The sequence below is a fragment of the Atractosteus spatula genome, chromosome 8 (assembly GCF_055471065.1).
Source record: "Atractosteus spatula isolate fAtrSpa1 chromosome 8, fAtrSpa1.hap1, whole genome shotgun sequence".
NCBI lineage: Eukaryota > Metazoa > Chordata > Actinopteri > Semionotiformes > Lepisosteidae > Atractosteus > Atractosteus spatula.
In genome coordinates this window covers 55700311-55714527 of record NC_142713.1, presented here as the reverse complement: position 1 = coordinate 55714527, position 14217 = coordinate 55700311, and the positions used below count along the sequence as shown (strand labels likewise).

The window sequence follows — 14217 nt, the reverse complement described above, 5'->3', positions numbered from 1 at the left end:
TTGCTTATTAGGAAACTAAGATTTCACTTCCGAGTGTGAAATATTGATTTTGTTCCCTTAAACTTCCTGTATAAGACAGTGTCCTGATACCAGGAAATCATTTTTTTTTACTCTCTTAGGCTATAATAACCTTTTTGTGGTATGGTGACCAAAACCGAACGCAACATTTTAAGTAAGAATAACATGCCTGGATTAAACATACCACTTCTTGCTATATGCCTATGTGACGGGTGACGCTTTGCTTTGCTTCTGCCACGGTCCAGTCATGGTCCCTTGAGAGTCACTGGTCACTGAGAGCATACATAGTATGTATACATTGGTTGAGCATTAAGATCCAGGCATCGTGGGCTTAAACCTGGGTCACATCACATGTCAACAGCAACTGAGATTCCCCAAGCACTCACAATTGGCCAAGTTTGGCAGGGCCCTTTTAGCTAATGGTGACCCCTACTACCTGCCAGGTAGGATTTACGGTGCTATAAGTTAGAGGTGTGCCTTGCTTCCAATCATCACTGAGCCTGCTGTGTAGGGATGCATAGCTGGTGACGTGTTAAAGGATGAGTCACTCCAACTTCCACCCACCCCCTCATCTTCACTATGGAACCTGGGCAATATGTATGTAGAGTCTAGTAGTATTCCAGAAACAAAGTCCTCAATGACAGAACAGGTGAAAGAACCTCCAGGAACATCTTAATGACTAGTCTAACAGACAACGAAATCAGAATGAAATCTCCAATCTTACTGGTATCCATGTAATTGGCAACATTCACAGTCCTAACACTGGCACCTGAATGACCGGTCATTGCACATGTCCGGAATCACAAAGACATTCACATCCCCAGTGCAATGACAGGAACTCACTGTTGTGTCAAAGCATCTCCCAAACATTGCCTGAAGATGAAGCAATGTCCACTGAAAATCAACAACAAAGCACTGAAGGATTCAACCAAAAGAGAACGTTTTTCAAGAGTATACTAGGGTATAAAGGTCTGAAATCTCAATGAAGAACATAAGAAAAGTGTTCACAACTCTAAGTTAGATATCAAGACGTATAGAATACTGTAAAGTGCCTGCAAACAGCCAGTTCCTTTTTACACTGGGAAACTGCAGGATTCATTTAATAAAAATGAACTTATTGATCATAAGCACAAGGCTCCCTACTGTATGTAAGGTAGAGTAACCCAAAAGATCTCACCAGCTTCTGTAACAACATTGAAAAGCATAGGTTCAAAAGAGGTTGTGATAGAAAGAACAGAAGGTGAACAGACAAGGCAAAGGAGATTCAACCTTGCTGACATAAATTATATCCATGGTTTATATACTGCCATAATATCAGTTTTTGGTGTACATACTCAAGGACCAGCCATTTTGAACCCTAAAGAAGGGAGGGATAGTACACTCCATTCTAGGTACAGTATGTTGTGTGACAAGTGCAACTCTCCCTGCCCCCCCCCCCCAGGATTAAATTGTGGGCTCTTAGTGTACACAGCACCATTCCCTAGACAGCCTAACTCCACCAAATCAAAAAACAAGGCTGCCACCACAGCAGAATTTTACACAAGCCTGGCAGGTTTCAGTCACAGTTACTAGTGGTCCCGAAGTCACACAGCTCCCTCTCTAGGCAGAGAATTGCACTGTACCACAAGACTGGGTCCTCTTTAGGTTGCAGAGAGGGATGCCATCACATCACTTATGCAAGTCCTTCAATGCATGATCCCTATAACATAAGGGACAGTTTGAAGAATGCTCTTTTCTGATCAGGATCAAAAATTCAATGTCAACAATAGTTGATTCAATTCCATCCACATCCACATAAGACATATGCTTAGAACTTTACAAGCCCTTAAGTAGGTAATGAAAGCTACCACTCAAATGAACCACAAGGTAGAAAGACTTTACATGTGGAAAGGGCTTACACTAGAAAACCACACATCCATCAGATACTGTAAATGACTTTGAGGATGCTCTGATTGCAACAGTCTTCAAGAAAAGGGACCAATCAAACTGTTGAAAATAAAGAGAAATCTCTCTGCTCTCTATTGTGGGCAAGATAATCATAAAAATACTCTTAAACCATATCATTCTAATTGCTGAAGAATAAAATCTTGGTGTGGTTTCAGACCCTCTGGAAGCATGATTTTTCCTTTCAATTAAAGGAAAAATGTTGAGAGCAGCACCAACCTCTCTATGGTGTATTTTTTGACGTGGCCTCTGACTCTTAAAATCCTGAAGTACTCAGGAAGATCTTTCTGAAGTATGGATATAATACTCAAAATGTCAGCATCCTTCATCTGCTTCACGATGATATGCAAACAGTAATCCTCACTAAAGGAACCCATTACAGATCCCTATTAAGTCCCAACAATATCAACTCCTGGGAGCTCTTGAGCAAACCCGATGAATATATGGGAAGGAGCCTCGTACTTTGAAAATCAAAGATATCAGAATCGGGAAGTAAAGCTAGAATATTGAAGAGATCTCTCCACGAACGGATGACATAGTACACAACCTCCTATATCCCAGGACAACATTTACTCATCTGACCTGAATATGTGCAGATTCCACATTGGCCTTACCAGTTACCTTTAGGTTAATGGAAAACAAACATCTTTCACAGCAAGGCCATTGATTCCAGGATCAGAAATGGGAGACACTGAAGTAAGAACTTCCTGGTACCACAGGCATACAGTACCTATGACCCATACCTGCCATATCAGTTCCATGTTTGGATGAACTCTTGTCAAGCTACAAGTTCACAAATAATCAGGCTGCAGCAGAAAATGGGTGGGGTAAGAGACAAATAAATTATATGGCAGGTTACAGTAAAAGACTGGAAAAAAGCAACCAGAAAAAAAAAATAGTAGTACTTTCAAGAGTGTTAGAAGGCAATCTGTCTTCTGTTGTTGTTCCACACAAGTGTTCAGTTATATTGGCGATTCAGTTAGTTAATGAAATGTTCCAAGGTATTTTTGTATTTTTTAATTTTCTGACTATTATTTATAACTTTGGCTCTTATTACATGAATTTGTTGTGGAATCAGCTGTAAAAGATCATGCTAGAGTATGTGCAAGAAAATTAGTTTAAACATTGCATAGACAGCATCGAAACACTACTAATAATGTGAGTGTTATAATTAGCTAAGAGTTTCAGATTTTGGCAATGTCATGTCCCCAGTACCCCTATTATCCACCAGAACATAGAACACACCTACTGTATACAGGTGGGCTATGAAAAGAAACATTTACATGATTCTCAGTCATATCAATTAATAACGTAACAATTACAGCTACTGTTATATTCTCTAATAATCACAGGAGCAAGTAACGCAAATTTTAATGCACGTTTTTAGAGGTCACCCAAAATAAAAAGCAGGTTTTTGGATGTTTTTTGGTTTACCAGTAACACACAAGATATCCTTTTAAAATGGTGGAATGCAATACTAAAAATATTACATGTTTAAAGACACCTAAAGCGCTAATATTTTTATTATTATTATGTAGTAATAATAATAAACTTATTTTTATATAGTACCTTTAAAAGCGCTTGTTAATCCACAACAATAAAGAACAATCTATAGGTTAGATAACAGTGTACCAAAAAATGAAACAGACTACATGTTCATTTGTAATGAAGGTGTGTTTAGGATATATACAATTCATTATTAGGATTGTACAATTTTTTTAACCCACTGCTGCTGCAATGTTCACTTGTCATCTTGGGATTTTGTAACAATCTCACATGATCTTAAAATGTGTATAAAACATTCCAAAGCAGCATCTTTTCCACACATACACACAACGCACAAGTTACTGCAAACTAACTTCTTCCTAAATGTACACATTGTAAATATCATTTTCTGGTATCATCTCCTGAAGAGATGCACAAAACATAAATATCTATGGAGTGTGTCCGTAGAATGGCTACAACGTTATGACTGAATGAATGTATCCTTCCTCTACAATTGTAAAAAACGTGATAAAAACATTGGTCCGTCACAGCCAAATCACAGCCTTCAAGGAACATTGGTAATACTGTTACTACATTTTGTTAGCCAGGAGTGCAGTATGCCTGTTTTCTCCTGTATTGAAATATTAATCTCTTGGATATAGAAACTGGTGTAAGGCTTAATGATGGTGGAACCATTTTTGTCATAATGGCACATGTGAGGTGTTATATGACACAATACCTTCATGGTTGAAAAACAAGAGTGCTTGCTATTTAAAGATGATAATCCATTCTCTGGCAAGTGCCTCTCCTTTGACAGTGGTTCCATCTTCCAAGGAATGATACCATTTTCTTTCGGGGAAGTATCCATGTTGAAGTTTCTTGGCATTGATGCATGCAATCCTAAAAGGAGATAATCAAAGCCTGTGACATTCTTATTTCCAATTTTAAACACATTTGTTTGCAACACATTGAGATGGACTTTAATATAATTATTTAATAGGTATGTGGAACTCAATGAGAGTTTTTTTGGTGCTTTTTCTGAACCAGTAGAACTTAATAGCCATTGCAGATAACTGAACATCTTTCCAGTTTAAATAGGATCTGTGAGAACAGTAATTCCAATAATCCTTTTATTTATTTTGATACTACACACAGGATTTCTCAATAATTATTTCTATAGGATAAAATAATGTTTAACTAAAGCTAAAAGAGATGGCAAACTGTTTAGTAAGGCTGCTGTGACATCCTTACACTACCTTATTTTGGCAACAGTTTCTAGAAGACAAAATGCATATCAAATTGTCTGTAATCAGACAAGCTGTACAACACTCAGGCCATCATATCCCAAGTGTATGAAATTATAAGATACACGTTTCACTCTCACCGACCTTGACCAAATTTTACAGTAAACCTCTGGTTCTCAATCCAGGTCCTGGAGGACCTCTGTGTCTGCTGGTTTTCATTCCAGCTGAGCTCTGAATCTCTCATGCTAACTGATCATCTGCTTCCTAGTTTAGACTTGTTTCTTCAGTCTGTCTTGAGTGTCAAAAACATCCCGTTTCAACGTTACTCAGTTTTCAACAACTGCAGCATAAAGACCTTAACACAGTGTCTCCTCAACGTCCTTGCCATCATTTCTAACTAAACAGCCCTTGAGGGCTGATTGACACGTGGGAATGGCATCACACTCTCAGGTCACGTTGGTTACAAATTAGGCAGCACTCTTGAGTTAGGGAAGGATTGAAACTAAGGAATTGGTACAGGATTGATGCCAATTACAAATTTAACTGGACGTACTGAAAGCTAGTAGAAGCAAAGTTACAAACGTAACCCAGATAGAAAAGTGAAATTAGCTTGTGATAAAGAATTTAGTGGGAGAAAAATACCAGAAGAGACAGCGTTCCTCAAGGACCAAGCCTGGGAACCCTCATTATAAACATCTCTTGAACACCTTTACCAAATATGTTTTGCATAGAGTCCTATTATTATAAATTGGATTGTTTCAACAAAGAGTTCAAACAACAGTGATAAAGAACTAAGCATAAAATGTGTATGGAATAGATGTAAACAGCTCTAAAGAAATATACAATAGCCCCAGAAAGACAACTTGAGAATGAATGTCTTGTTTAAAAATAAGAAAACAAGACACAATACTATTAAGGGCTGAAGTCCAGCATGTGTTACAGGTTTTAATTATATAGTAGATGCAGTCCTTAAAGCATCGGGAAACTTAGTTAAATTGGTCCAGTTAAGTCAATAATTAGTTCAATTAAGTGGTTAAGAGTAAACACCTACAGACTTTGAAGCCTGCCATGCTTGCAACTGTACAATACTGCTGCCTTATCTAAACCCAATCAATTTGAATCACAAAAAAATGGATGTTATGAAACTGATAAGCTGGTCATGCCATTTCTCTGACTCACTGATGTGTTAGGGTTAGTGCAACTAGAAAATAAAGGTCATATGGGCAAATTAATCAAATAGACAAAATGCAGTTGTATAACAAATTTCCCCTCTATGATTCCTAAATAGGAAACATTTGATGAGAAAATGTTGCTCTACTATTTTGACAAATCAGCAAATCCTTTTTAAATTCTTCCTTTGACAGGGCTAATTTTTTTATAGTGCATGCTGATTTCATTGAGACTTTCCAAAACCGTCCGGCCAGTAAAATTACTCATGTCTGGTAAAAGAAAGTCACATGGTCTCCTGATTTTCATTTTACTTAAAGCTTTAATGACTTAACTAAACCAATTTATGATTTACTGGCCTATACAACCACTAAAACTTATTCCAGGTCTTCAGCCACTACAGAACCAGCCCATGGAAATCTGATACCAGTGGTTGTTAGGTGTTTGAAGAAGAATACATTTTTATTTTGCATCAGTCACTAACATTGACTTACATCTGCCTTTAATTGTGGTCTCAATGATTCATTTCTCAATGATCCCACACACCATGTTGGTTTAACTGTGGTTCGTACTGTGAAACATTTTTGTTCTTAAAAGCCAATGAAACTCTTGGTTTCATTATAATATCGTTAATGTAATGATCAGCTAAGCATATAATTACTTCATTTAGGTACAAATGAGCTGTGTTGAACTGAAAAGTAGAACCCACAGGCCTAACATTAATTCACAAATTGAAAAAGGGAATGGAAAATGATACTTTCAAAAGTTAGTATTCCCAATTCCAACATAACTCTTATATAAGAAGGATGTGCAAAATTGGTTGATTATGAAAAATCACACTGGGACTGTTGTTGCGACGATGCAGAGATTTTCATAGGCACTTTGAAGTTTGTGATGCAGTTAATTAATTTCTATCTATGATTCCTAAATAGGAAACATTTGATGAGAAAATGTTTGGGTAGCTATGCTGCTTACCGTGATAAGAGATTTCTCCCCGTCAGTAATTACAATCCAAACAAGCATTTCAATGTTTTACAGCTTACTGGTCTACCTTGCACTTTCAGGAAGGAAGTAATTACTGTACTGTACCGTAAATGAGCTTCAGTGTTATTGTTTTCCTTCCAATTGTTTATGCATCTGCTAATAACTAAGTATGTTACTAGAATAATTAACCAAGAATGTTATTGTTTTCATACTTTGGTAGAGTTCTGTGTTGTATTAAGGTGATGTTTGGGTGTTTGAGTGAACATTTCTGAGTTCTGGAACCAATTCTGAGATTATAACACAGGAAGTCATGGGAATTTAATTTCTATTAACGAGCTTTCACCTTACAAGCAGTTTTCAAGGAGCAAATTAGCTTATAGCTCATATAACAAGGGATGACTATATAGATTTTATATTGCCTTTAATCTCTTGCCTCAATTCTCTAGATTGCAGAGTTTTAGAAATACACAATAGTTCTACCACACTTTCCCTTCTCTCCTGCCTTTTTTCTAAAAGTTATAAACATCCCCATCCTCCTTCTCTAGGCATGTTTCTCATGATTCTTGCACTAAGTGTTAAGAATGTCTAAAAAGGATGTGTTTAGTTTATTACTAGCATAGCCTTGGGCTTTTATGTTTCCACCAGAACTCACCCTTTCTGAGCTCCCTGGACCCCATTTCACAAGTTTAAGTACTCATGGACTTATCTACCCATGAACATATTTTATAAATTTGTTAAATGGGAATTCCAATTTATTTACTGTATCTTTTTAATCATACAGTATGCTGTAGTTGGTGTTTATTTGAAATAGAGGGTTTCAAAAATGTTTTCATTAATTGTTATTTCATTTCTCTCTCCCTCTCCCCTTTCTATCTTTACTTCATGGACTGCTAGCTGCTGTTACAGTCTCTCTCCTGCTCACTACTGTATCTCATCTATGATTAGCACACACACCAGTTAAGCTTTAACGAACAATAAACGCTGGTGAGTTTTCAATTCTGCTCACCTGTCCCTCCTTCGGTACTTGCACCTAAGGGTGGATCGCTGCAAAATCATGAAAGGAAAGTCTCTATGTTTTCATACAATGGCTAAGAAAGGGTTGCTTATGACTTACAGTACATAGGATTTGGTCTACATTAAAAACTAAAGAACTAAACCCTCATGTAACATGGGGAGTGGAAGTATTCTACACTGCAGTCATGTACATTACACAGTTTACACTTGTAATAGTTGAGTTTCCCACTACCACCACCTCTCTCTCGCTGTGGTAATTTAGTTCTTAATTTTTCTCCAGATGGTCACTGCCCAGAACCATTTCCAGTAAGGCCTGGAAGTGAACGGACGAAAGAAGATCTGGAGATACAGCCCCCGTCACTCAGTATAACTCTTTCTGCAGTCAGAAAGCCATTTATTTCATTTACTGTGCTCAAAATAATGTTCCGACATATCAGGGTGTATTCCTATGCACAATTGTACACATGGAGGTCACAAGTAAAAAAAAGTACTTTTTTTTTAAAACAGTATGTGATGAACGCATTAAGAAAAACTGTAAAGGGGTAACTAAATGAAGGAGAAAAAACAGAAGATCAACCTAAAACACAGTGGAAAAAAAATCATGAAAATGTATCACATTATTTTAAATTAATTCCCTTTTTTGTACACTTCAAAAGGTTACTATGGGAGGGGGTTACAAAAATAACTCTCTGCAGATCACTTGAAAAAGCCTTTGGAAACTAATTTTTATGGTCAGATTAAAACTCGTTTTTACCCAGAATACATCTGGAGAAAAAGAGAAACAAAACTGAAAAAAAAAGGCATCTCCTGCCCAGTGGAGGCTGTATGATGGTAAGAGTTGATCTTTCTGCCTCGACACTGGCAGCCTTTGTATGACAAAAGAATCAATGAGCATCGAGAAACTTTACTCTCTCTAGCTTCATGTTGTGCAATTCTGAGAGTCTTATTGGAAGGGATTTCTGCAGAATAACGACCTAATTATTTTATGAAACCTACTAAGGAATTTTTACAAAAAGAGGAAGACAAGACATTGGGTTATGGATCGATTATCTCAGTTGTTTCTTATTGTGAATCTTACCCCAATGTTGTAGATTGACTCGCAGACAAAATACTACATTAAATGCATCCATATACTTATGTCAACATATAGAATTAAAACTGTACTAGTAAGTATAAAGTCAAACCTACTACTAAATTATTTCTTGGCATTTAAAAAAAAAAGTGCTAGCAGGTACTATGTCCCACAGAATATTTTCTATCTGAAATAATGGCAATGCTTGGATATTTCCCATATTATACAATCAAAAAAGAGTTTTCCAGTCTCTGGTCAAATTAGGGCATGACCTATGATGCCAAGCTGGCATGACATCAAAAGTCGAAGCTCTCGAAAGTCTAAGACACCCTCACCAGATCCAGTGCACGTGTTCAATTCACATACCTGACCACACTTCCCAAGATGCAAAGGAACAGGAAGAGTTTTAACAGGTGACTTTTCAGGTGTATTAATTCAAACTATTGCAATAGCACGTACACACACACAAAAAAAAATGTATGTTTTCAAGCCACTGTACACTAAGACTACTGAACTCCAGAGTACGCACTGTGTTGAAATAACAACACTTCTGCAGTTCCAGAAATGTCTATGTCCTTGTGCTCACCACACCATCAATGTGTTTTAATCCATTAAACATGAATGAATAGCTGCCAGATCCCACTTTTCCCTTTAACCATGTCAGAAAACAGACACCTAGTGAGAATTAAACCAGCATTGTCATACTAGGCGAGCAAAAATGAGGACAGTAATTCTTGGCTAGGTAGTCCTTCCTGCTGCTCTTGACAGGGAAGAGGGCAGGTAACATGTTCTTTCCACGTGGACAAAACATTGTGGCACTGCATGCAGGAAAACATCTTTGAGAAAAAAGAAACAGAATAGCTTCTACATATTCTTCCATTTTGGGCAAGTAATCATTCCACTAAAACCAGATAATAAAAGTGGTTTGTTGCACTGACATATTCTGTAAACGTATTATACAATATGTAAATTAAACTTTATTCAAAACTAGACCATTGCTTATTAAATATTTATGTCTGTTATGACTAGGCAACATTTACATTACTGTAACCCAATTACCGCCGTTTAAAAAAAAAGACAAAAAAGGTGTTTAAATATTACAAACCCGAAAGTTTTAAATGGGATTTTCTTAAATTGGCATGGTGTCGCCTTTTCCCAAGAATAAATTATCTCAAAATATCTTTCTGGGTACTTAAGGAACAAATACAATTATAGCTATAATGTGACTGCCAAAATATAGTACTTCTTTCTCAGTGATAACAAGGACACAGTGTCTTTAACAGCAAATTAATAAAAAAAGCAAACGCAGCCTTCCCTTCTGGCTGTCTATTAACCCATGCGTACGAAGCTGCGCGGTTGCAGTAGCTCACTTGTAGGTTTCTGTTGATAAGTCCGCTTGCAGAGGCAGAAGCCATGACAACATAAATGAATTTATCCTTGTCCCCATGCACTTAGCCTAATTACTCCAATGAATATTCTCTTTGCACTGTGTCTTGGTTCTGAGCAAATCTAAACAGGTAGCTCTTCACCCCGGTAAAAGTAATTACGTAAAATCGTGGATTAGGTTTATGACATTATATACTGTATATTAATGTTGAGTCATGTGTGCATCTACTGTACAGTATATCTTAGGGTACGACCTAAAATGGTGACAAAGCTTTAGCCACTTCATGAAAAATAAGTTTTACACTGATCGGCAAATGTGCAAAAATTTGAGGGAAAAAAACGACTTTTTTTCCGCAACATGTGCTGTCCGTCGCAGAACAGCGGTTTAAATTGATAAAAAGGAAATGACAAAATTCGCTATTATTTTTTTCTAAAGCAATTACTGAAGGTTAAAATACAATTGCCGCAGCGCATATGGCTTGTATTAGATAATAGCCAATTAAAATGCCAACGTTATTATGCTCTTTTTATGGACGTTAATGGTCTTTAGAAAATTAATTCTAACTGAACAGAAGGACAAATATGAATGTAGGTCACCAGCCCAGCTACAACGAATTGTTCCTCTTCTGCAGTACGCGTTTTCGGTAACCTGACGTTTTTACAATTGTAAAGTTTGTTGCAGATACAGTAGTTGTGAGTAAGTGTAACACAGCGAGTAACACAGTAAGTGTAAGTGTCGTAACTCCTAAAACCGGTCGCTTAAAACATCTAAGGAATCGATTTGCTAAATCTTCTCTATAGGATTCATATCTAATTCCCTTTTTTATATCAGTTTAGTTACTTACCTATAACCCGTCTTGAAAAAAAAAGCGTTTAGTATTTTCTTGGGCTGTGATGCGATCTGTACGATCTACGAAGTTGGAAACAGACAAGACTAGTTGTTGATCACTGCGACATGTATTAAGAGCAGGCGAGCCGAACTCCTTAATCACTGCACAGGAGGAAATGATGAAGAAAGGTGGAAAGGCTGATTTTACAATAGGCAAGTGCCTATCGAGGTCTTATAGGTAATAGTTTCTCGAGAGATCCTGTTAGATCCGATGCTTTCATTTTAGCTTTAATCCGCACATTTTTTCACGTTCTCTAATCTTTGACGTCAGTCTCCCCAGGTTTAACAGCTCCACGGAGAATTGAAACAGTTAAAGCCCTTGTTTAGTTTGTCAAGCCGCTTGAAGAGTTGACTCAAACACGTGATATCGCTTTTGCTAGCGTGTGAGAAAGGGAGAGAGAGACTTCTTTTATAATCAGCACCGCACTGTATTTGTCATGTGTGATATAATGGATGAGAGGACGAAATCTCGACTATTTGTACTCCTACCAACCAGTTTTTATCTGTGTATTACTGAATAAATCATTGGTTGTTACATCATTACTGTGTCTAAACATTGAGGTAAACATTGATATTTTATAAAACAAAATGAACTTTAGATCGCATTTGTATTCCTGAAAGGGCTGTATTGTAACAAGGGATAAATCAGTGACAGATGATCTTAGTCTAAAAATTGTGCCACCTTTTCTGTGAGTAGTAAGAAATCTGATATTAAAAATAAAAAATAAATCTTTGTCCACCCTTTTTACAAGATCCACTGAGGATCAGATCTGTTACACCTCTAAGGAGATACTGTGCTTGTTGCCTGGTATTAATTAACAAAAAAGTTCTAAAAAGACTAAATTAATTTCGTGCCAAATGCTGCTCCCCGTATTATTTGATCTTGAACACTTTGCTGGGCCTTTTAAAACTAATTTTCATAATTCAATAGTTTATTTATAATGAATAGTTTCATCTTACGAGTCTAACAGACTGCTACCTGTCTTCTACATTCTTTATTTCACGACAAAAGCGCGGGGGGGGTTTCAGCAGCACCAAAGCTCGTGTCCTGTTTGTAGTTAGGCATTCTCATCTTCTGGACTCTGAGAGACAATGGATCTCCATCCCAGATTTAAAGATCCCAAATTTGGTGTTTAAGGATTTCCATATAGTATGGTCTTGAAAAAGTTTCGCATTTTCAATCGCTGTTGTTTCCTATTCCAAGGACATTCCACCCAATCTCATCTTGAAACTTTGTTTTTAAGCTAAACTTTTTATAGGTCTTTTTCTCTGTTAACAGGTTCTTGCTAAGCATACCGTTACTAGAATTCACTTGGAATGACAAGACCCAAGAAGGAAGTGTATTGAAAGGGTTATGGAGTGTGCTTGTCAAAATTTGGGTTAACCTGCTTGGCTGAGGTCTAACCTCCTGGCCAGAGGATGAGGAGGCCCTGCAGAGTGACCAAGGGATGCAAAAAAAGTCATATGTGAGGTAGTGAAGAGTAAACATAAGTATAAAGTTTCAGGTGAGGAAGAGACATTGGGAATGATAGCGAAAACTATATAAACTCAATTCAATGAGGATATTTGGTAATTAGGAGCTGTACTGGAGTAACAGTGGAAAATATCACACATTTACTGTACTTTATGAGGAGGTTTGAAGTCTCCACCTCAGTTCGGGGGATACCTCGTTTTGCTCCTTTTGAAATACATTTCTGAACTCAATCCAGTACAAACAATTATGGGTGAAGAATGCAAATCTTTTTCTCTGAGATTCCAAATGCTTGTTACCAGTCGGCAGACCATGTCCTTACTGGAAGCTGGATGTCCAATCCAAGAGAGACATTGTCTTTATTTACTGGATGCGTTTCTTGTGCCATCTTTTAACGATTCACAACCATACAGCTTACTCAGACTGTGAGCCTAAATGTTCAATAGTCCTGGGCCTGAGCTCACAACTACAATATTTTCCTTTCCTATAGTGGCCTGTATTGTGTTATTCTGTGCATTTAACACTCCCTCAGCCTATATTTTGTATTTCCAGCTGTTCTTAAAAGACCATGTGACTTTCTTGTGTTTTCTTGTACAGTTAAGCTGTTAAATGACAGTACATTTTAGTAGTGTCTCACAATCCAAAGTAAGAAAAACTCTTCCCTTTGACCCAATATTGTCTCACTAGCTATTCCCGAATCACAAGATGCTAGCAAATGCATGATTATTTTAGCCACATTCACCTTCCAACCACTCTATCCAGTACAGGTAGGGGTTAGGGGGTAGCCAGGGCCTATTCTGGCAAGCAAAGGGCACAAGGCAGGAAACTCCATTGACGGGATACCATCGTAGGGCACACTAAGACACAGACACAAACATTTACGCACTTACAATTTACCAGGGCCAGTGTTCCCAAAAGCCAGCTTATCTACCAGTATGCCTTTGGCCTGTGGGAGGAAACCGGAGCACCCAGAGGAATCCCACATGAACACTGGGAGAACATATACTGTAGTATAAACTCCAGGCAGATACAGTATAGTGGATATAGATATACTGTAGGAATCCAGGGCAGCAATACTAACCACTGTACCACTGTGTACATATACAAAATGGAAAAATATTAAAATAAAGATATGGCAAACTACCAATAGTTGTTTTGGGAGTGCCGAAGCCATATTCAAATATGAGTCTGTGGATGCTGTAATTGGGCATTGAAATAAAAAAAAAACATGCACATTGTTACACCATTCTCTCTGTTACTGTGCTTTACTGGTTTCTAAACAATTTGTTCAGACCTGACAGTCACAGGCACTTCCAGGAGAAAAGCATGAACTTTACAAGTAAGACCATCCCTGTGATTTAGGTATAAACTTGAAAGCTACATCACTCCAGATGAAACACTTGCGAGTCTATGCCATGTCGGTCTGAGAAGGAAATGATCCAAGTTGTTTACTCACAGCTGTACCTCGTGACCCAGTTCTTCATTATTCTATGACCCACTACTGGGACACAGCTCTTAGTCTGAAAATCACTGCTTCAGTATC

General features: G+C 37.5%; 1 protein-coding gene across 1 annotated transcript in view; it reads right to left on the bottom strand.

Annotated features, from left to right (window-relative positions):
- Window positions 1-11203, bottom strand: part of LOC148829862 (solute carrier organic anion transporter family member 1C1-like) — a 51171-nt gene extending 39968 nt beyond the window's left edge. Inside the window, exons 1-2 of the mRNA XM_088923465.1 lie at window positions 11160-11203; window positions 4187-4347 (exon numbers count right to left, since the gene is read on the bottom strand). Of these exons, the coding sequence (XP_088779591.1) occupies window positions 4187-4333 (147 nt within the window). The 5' untranslated portion in view covers window positions 4334-4347; window positions 11160-11203. The remainder of the gene's footprint in view (window positions 1-4186; window positions 4348-11159) is intronic.
- Between the last annotated feature and the right edge of the window lie 3014 nt (window positions 11204-14217).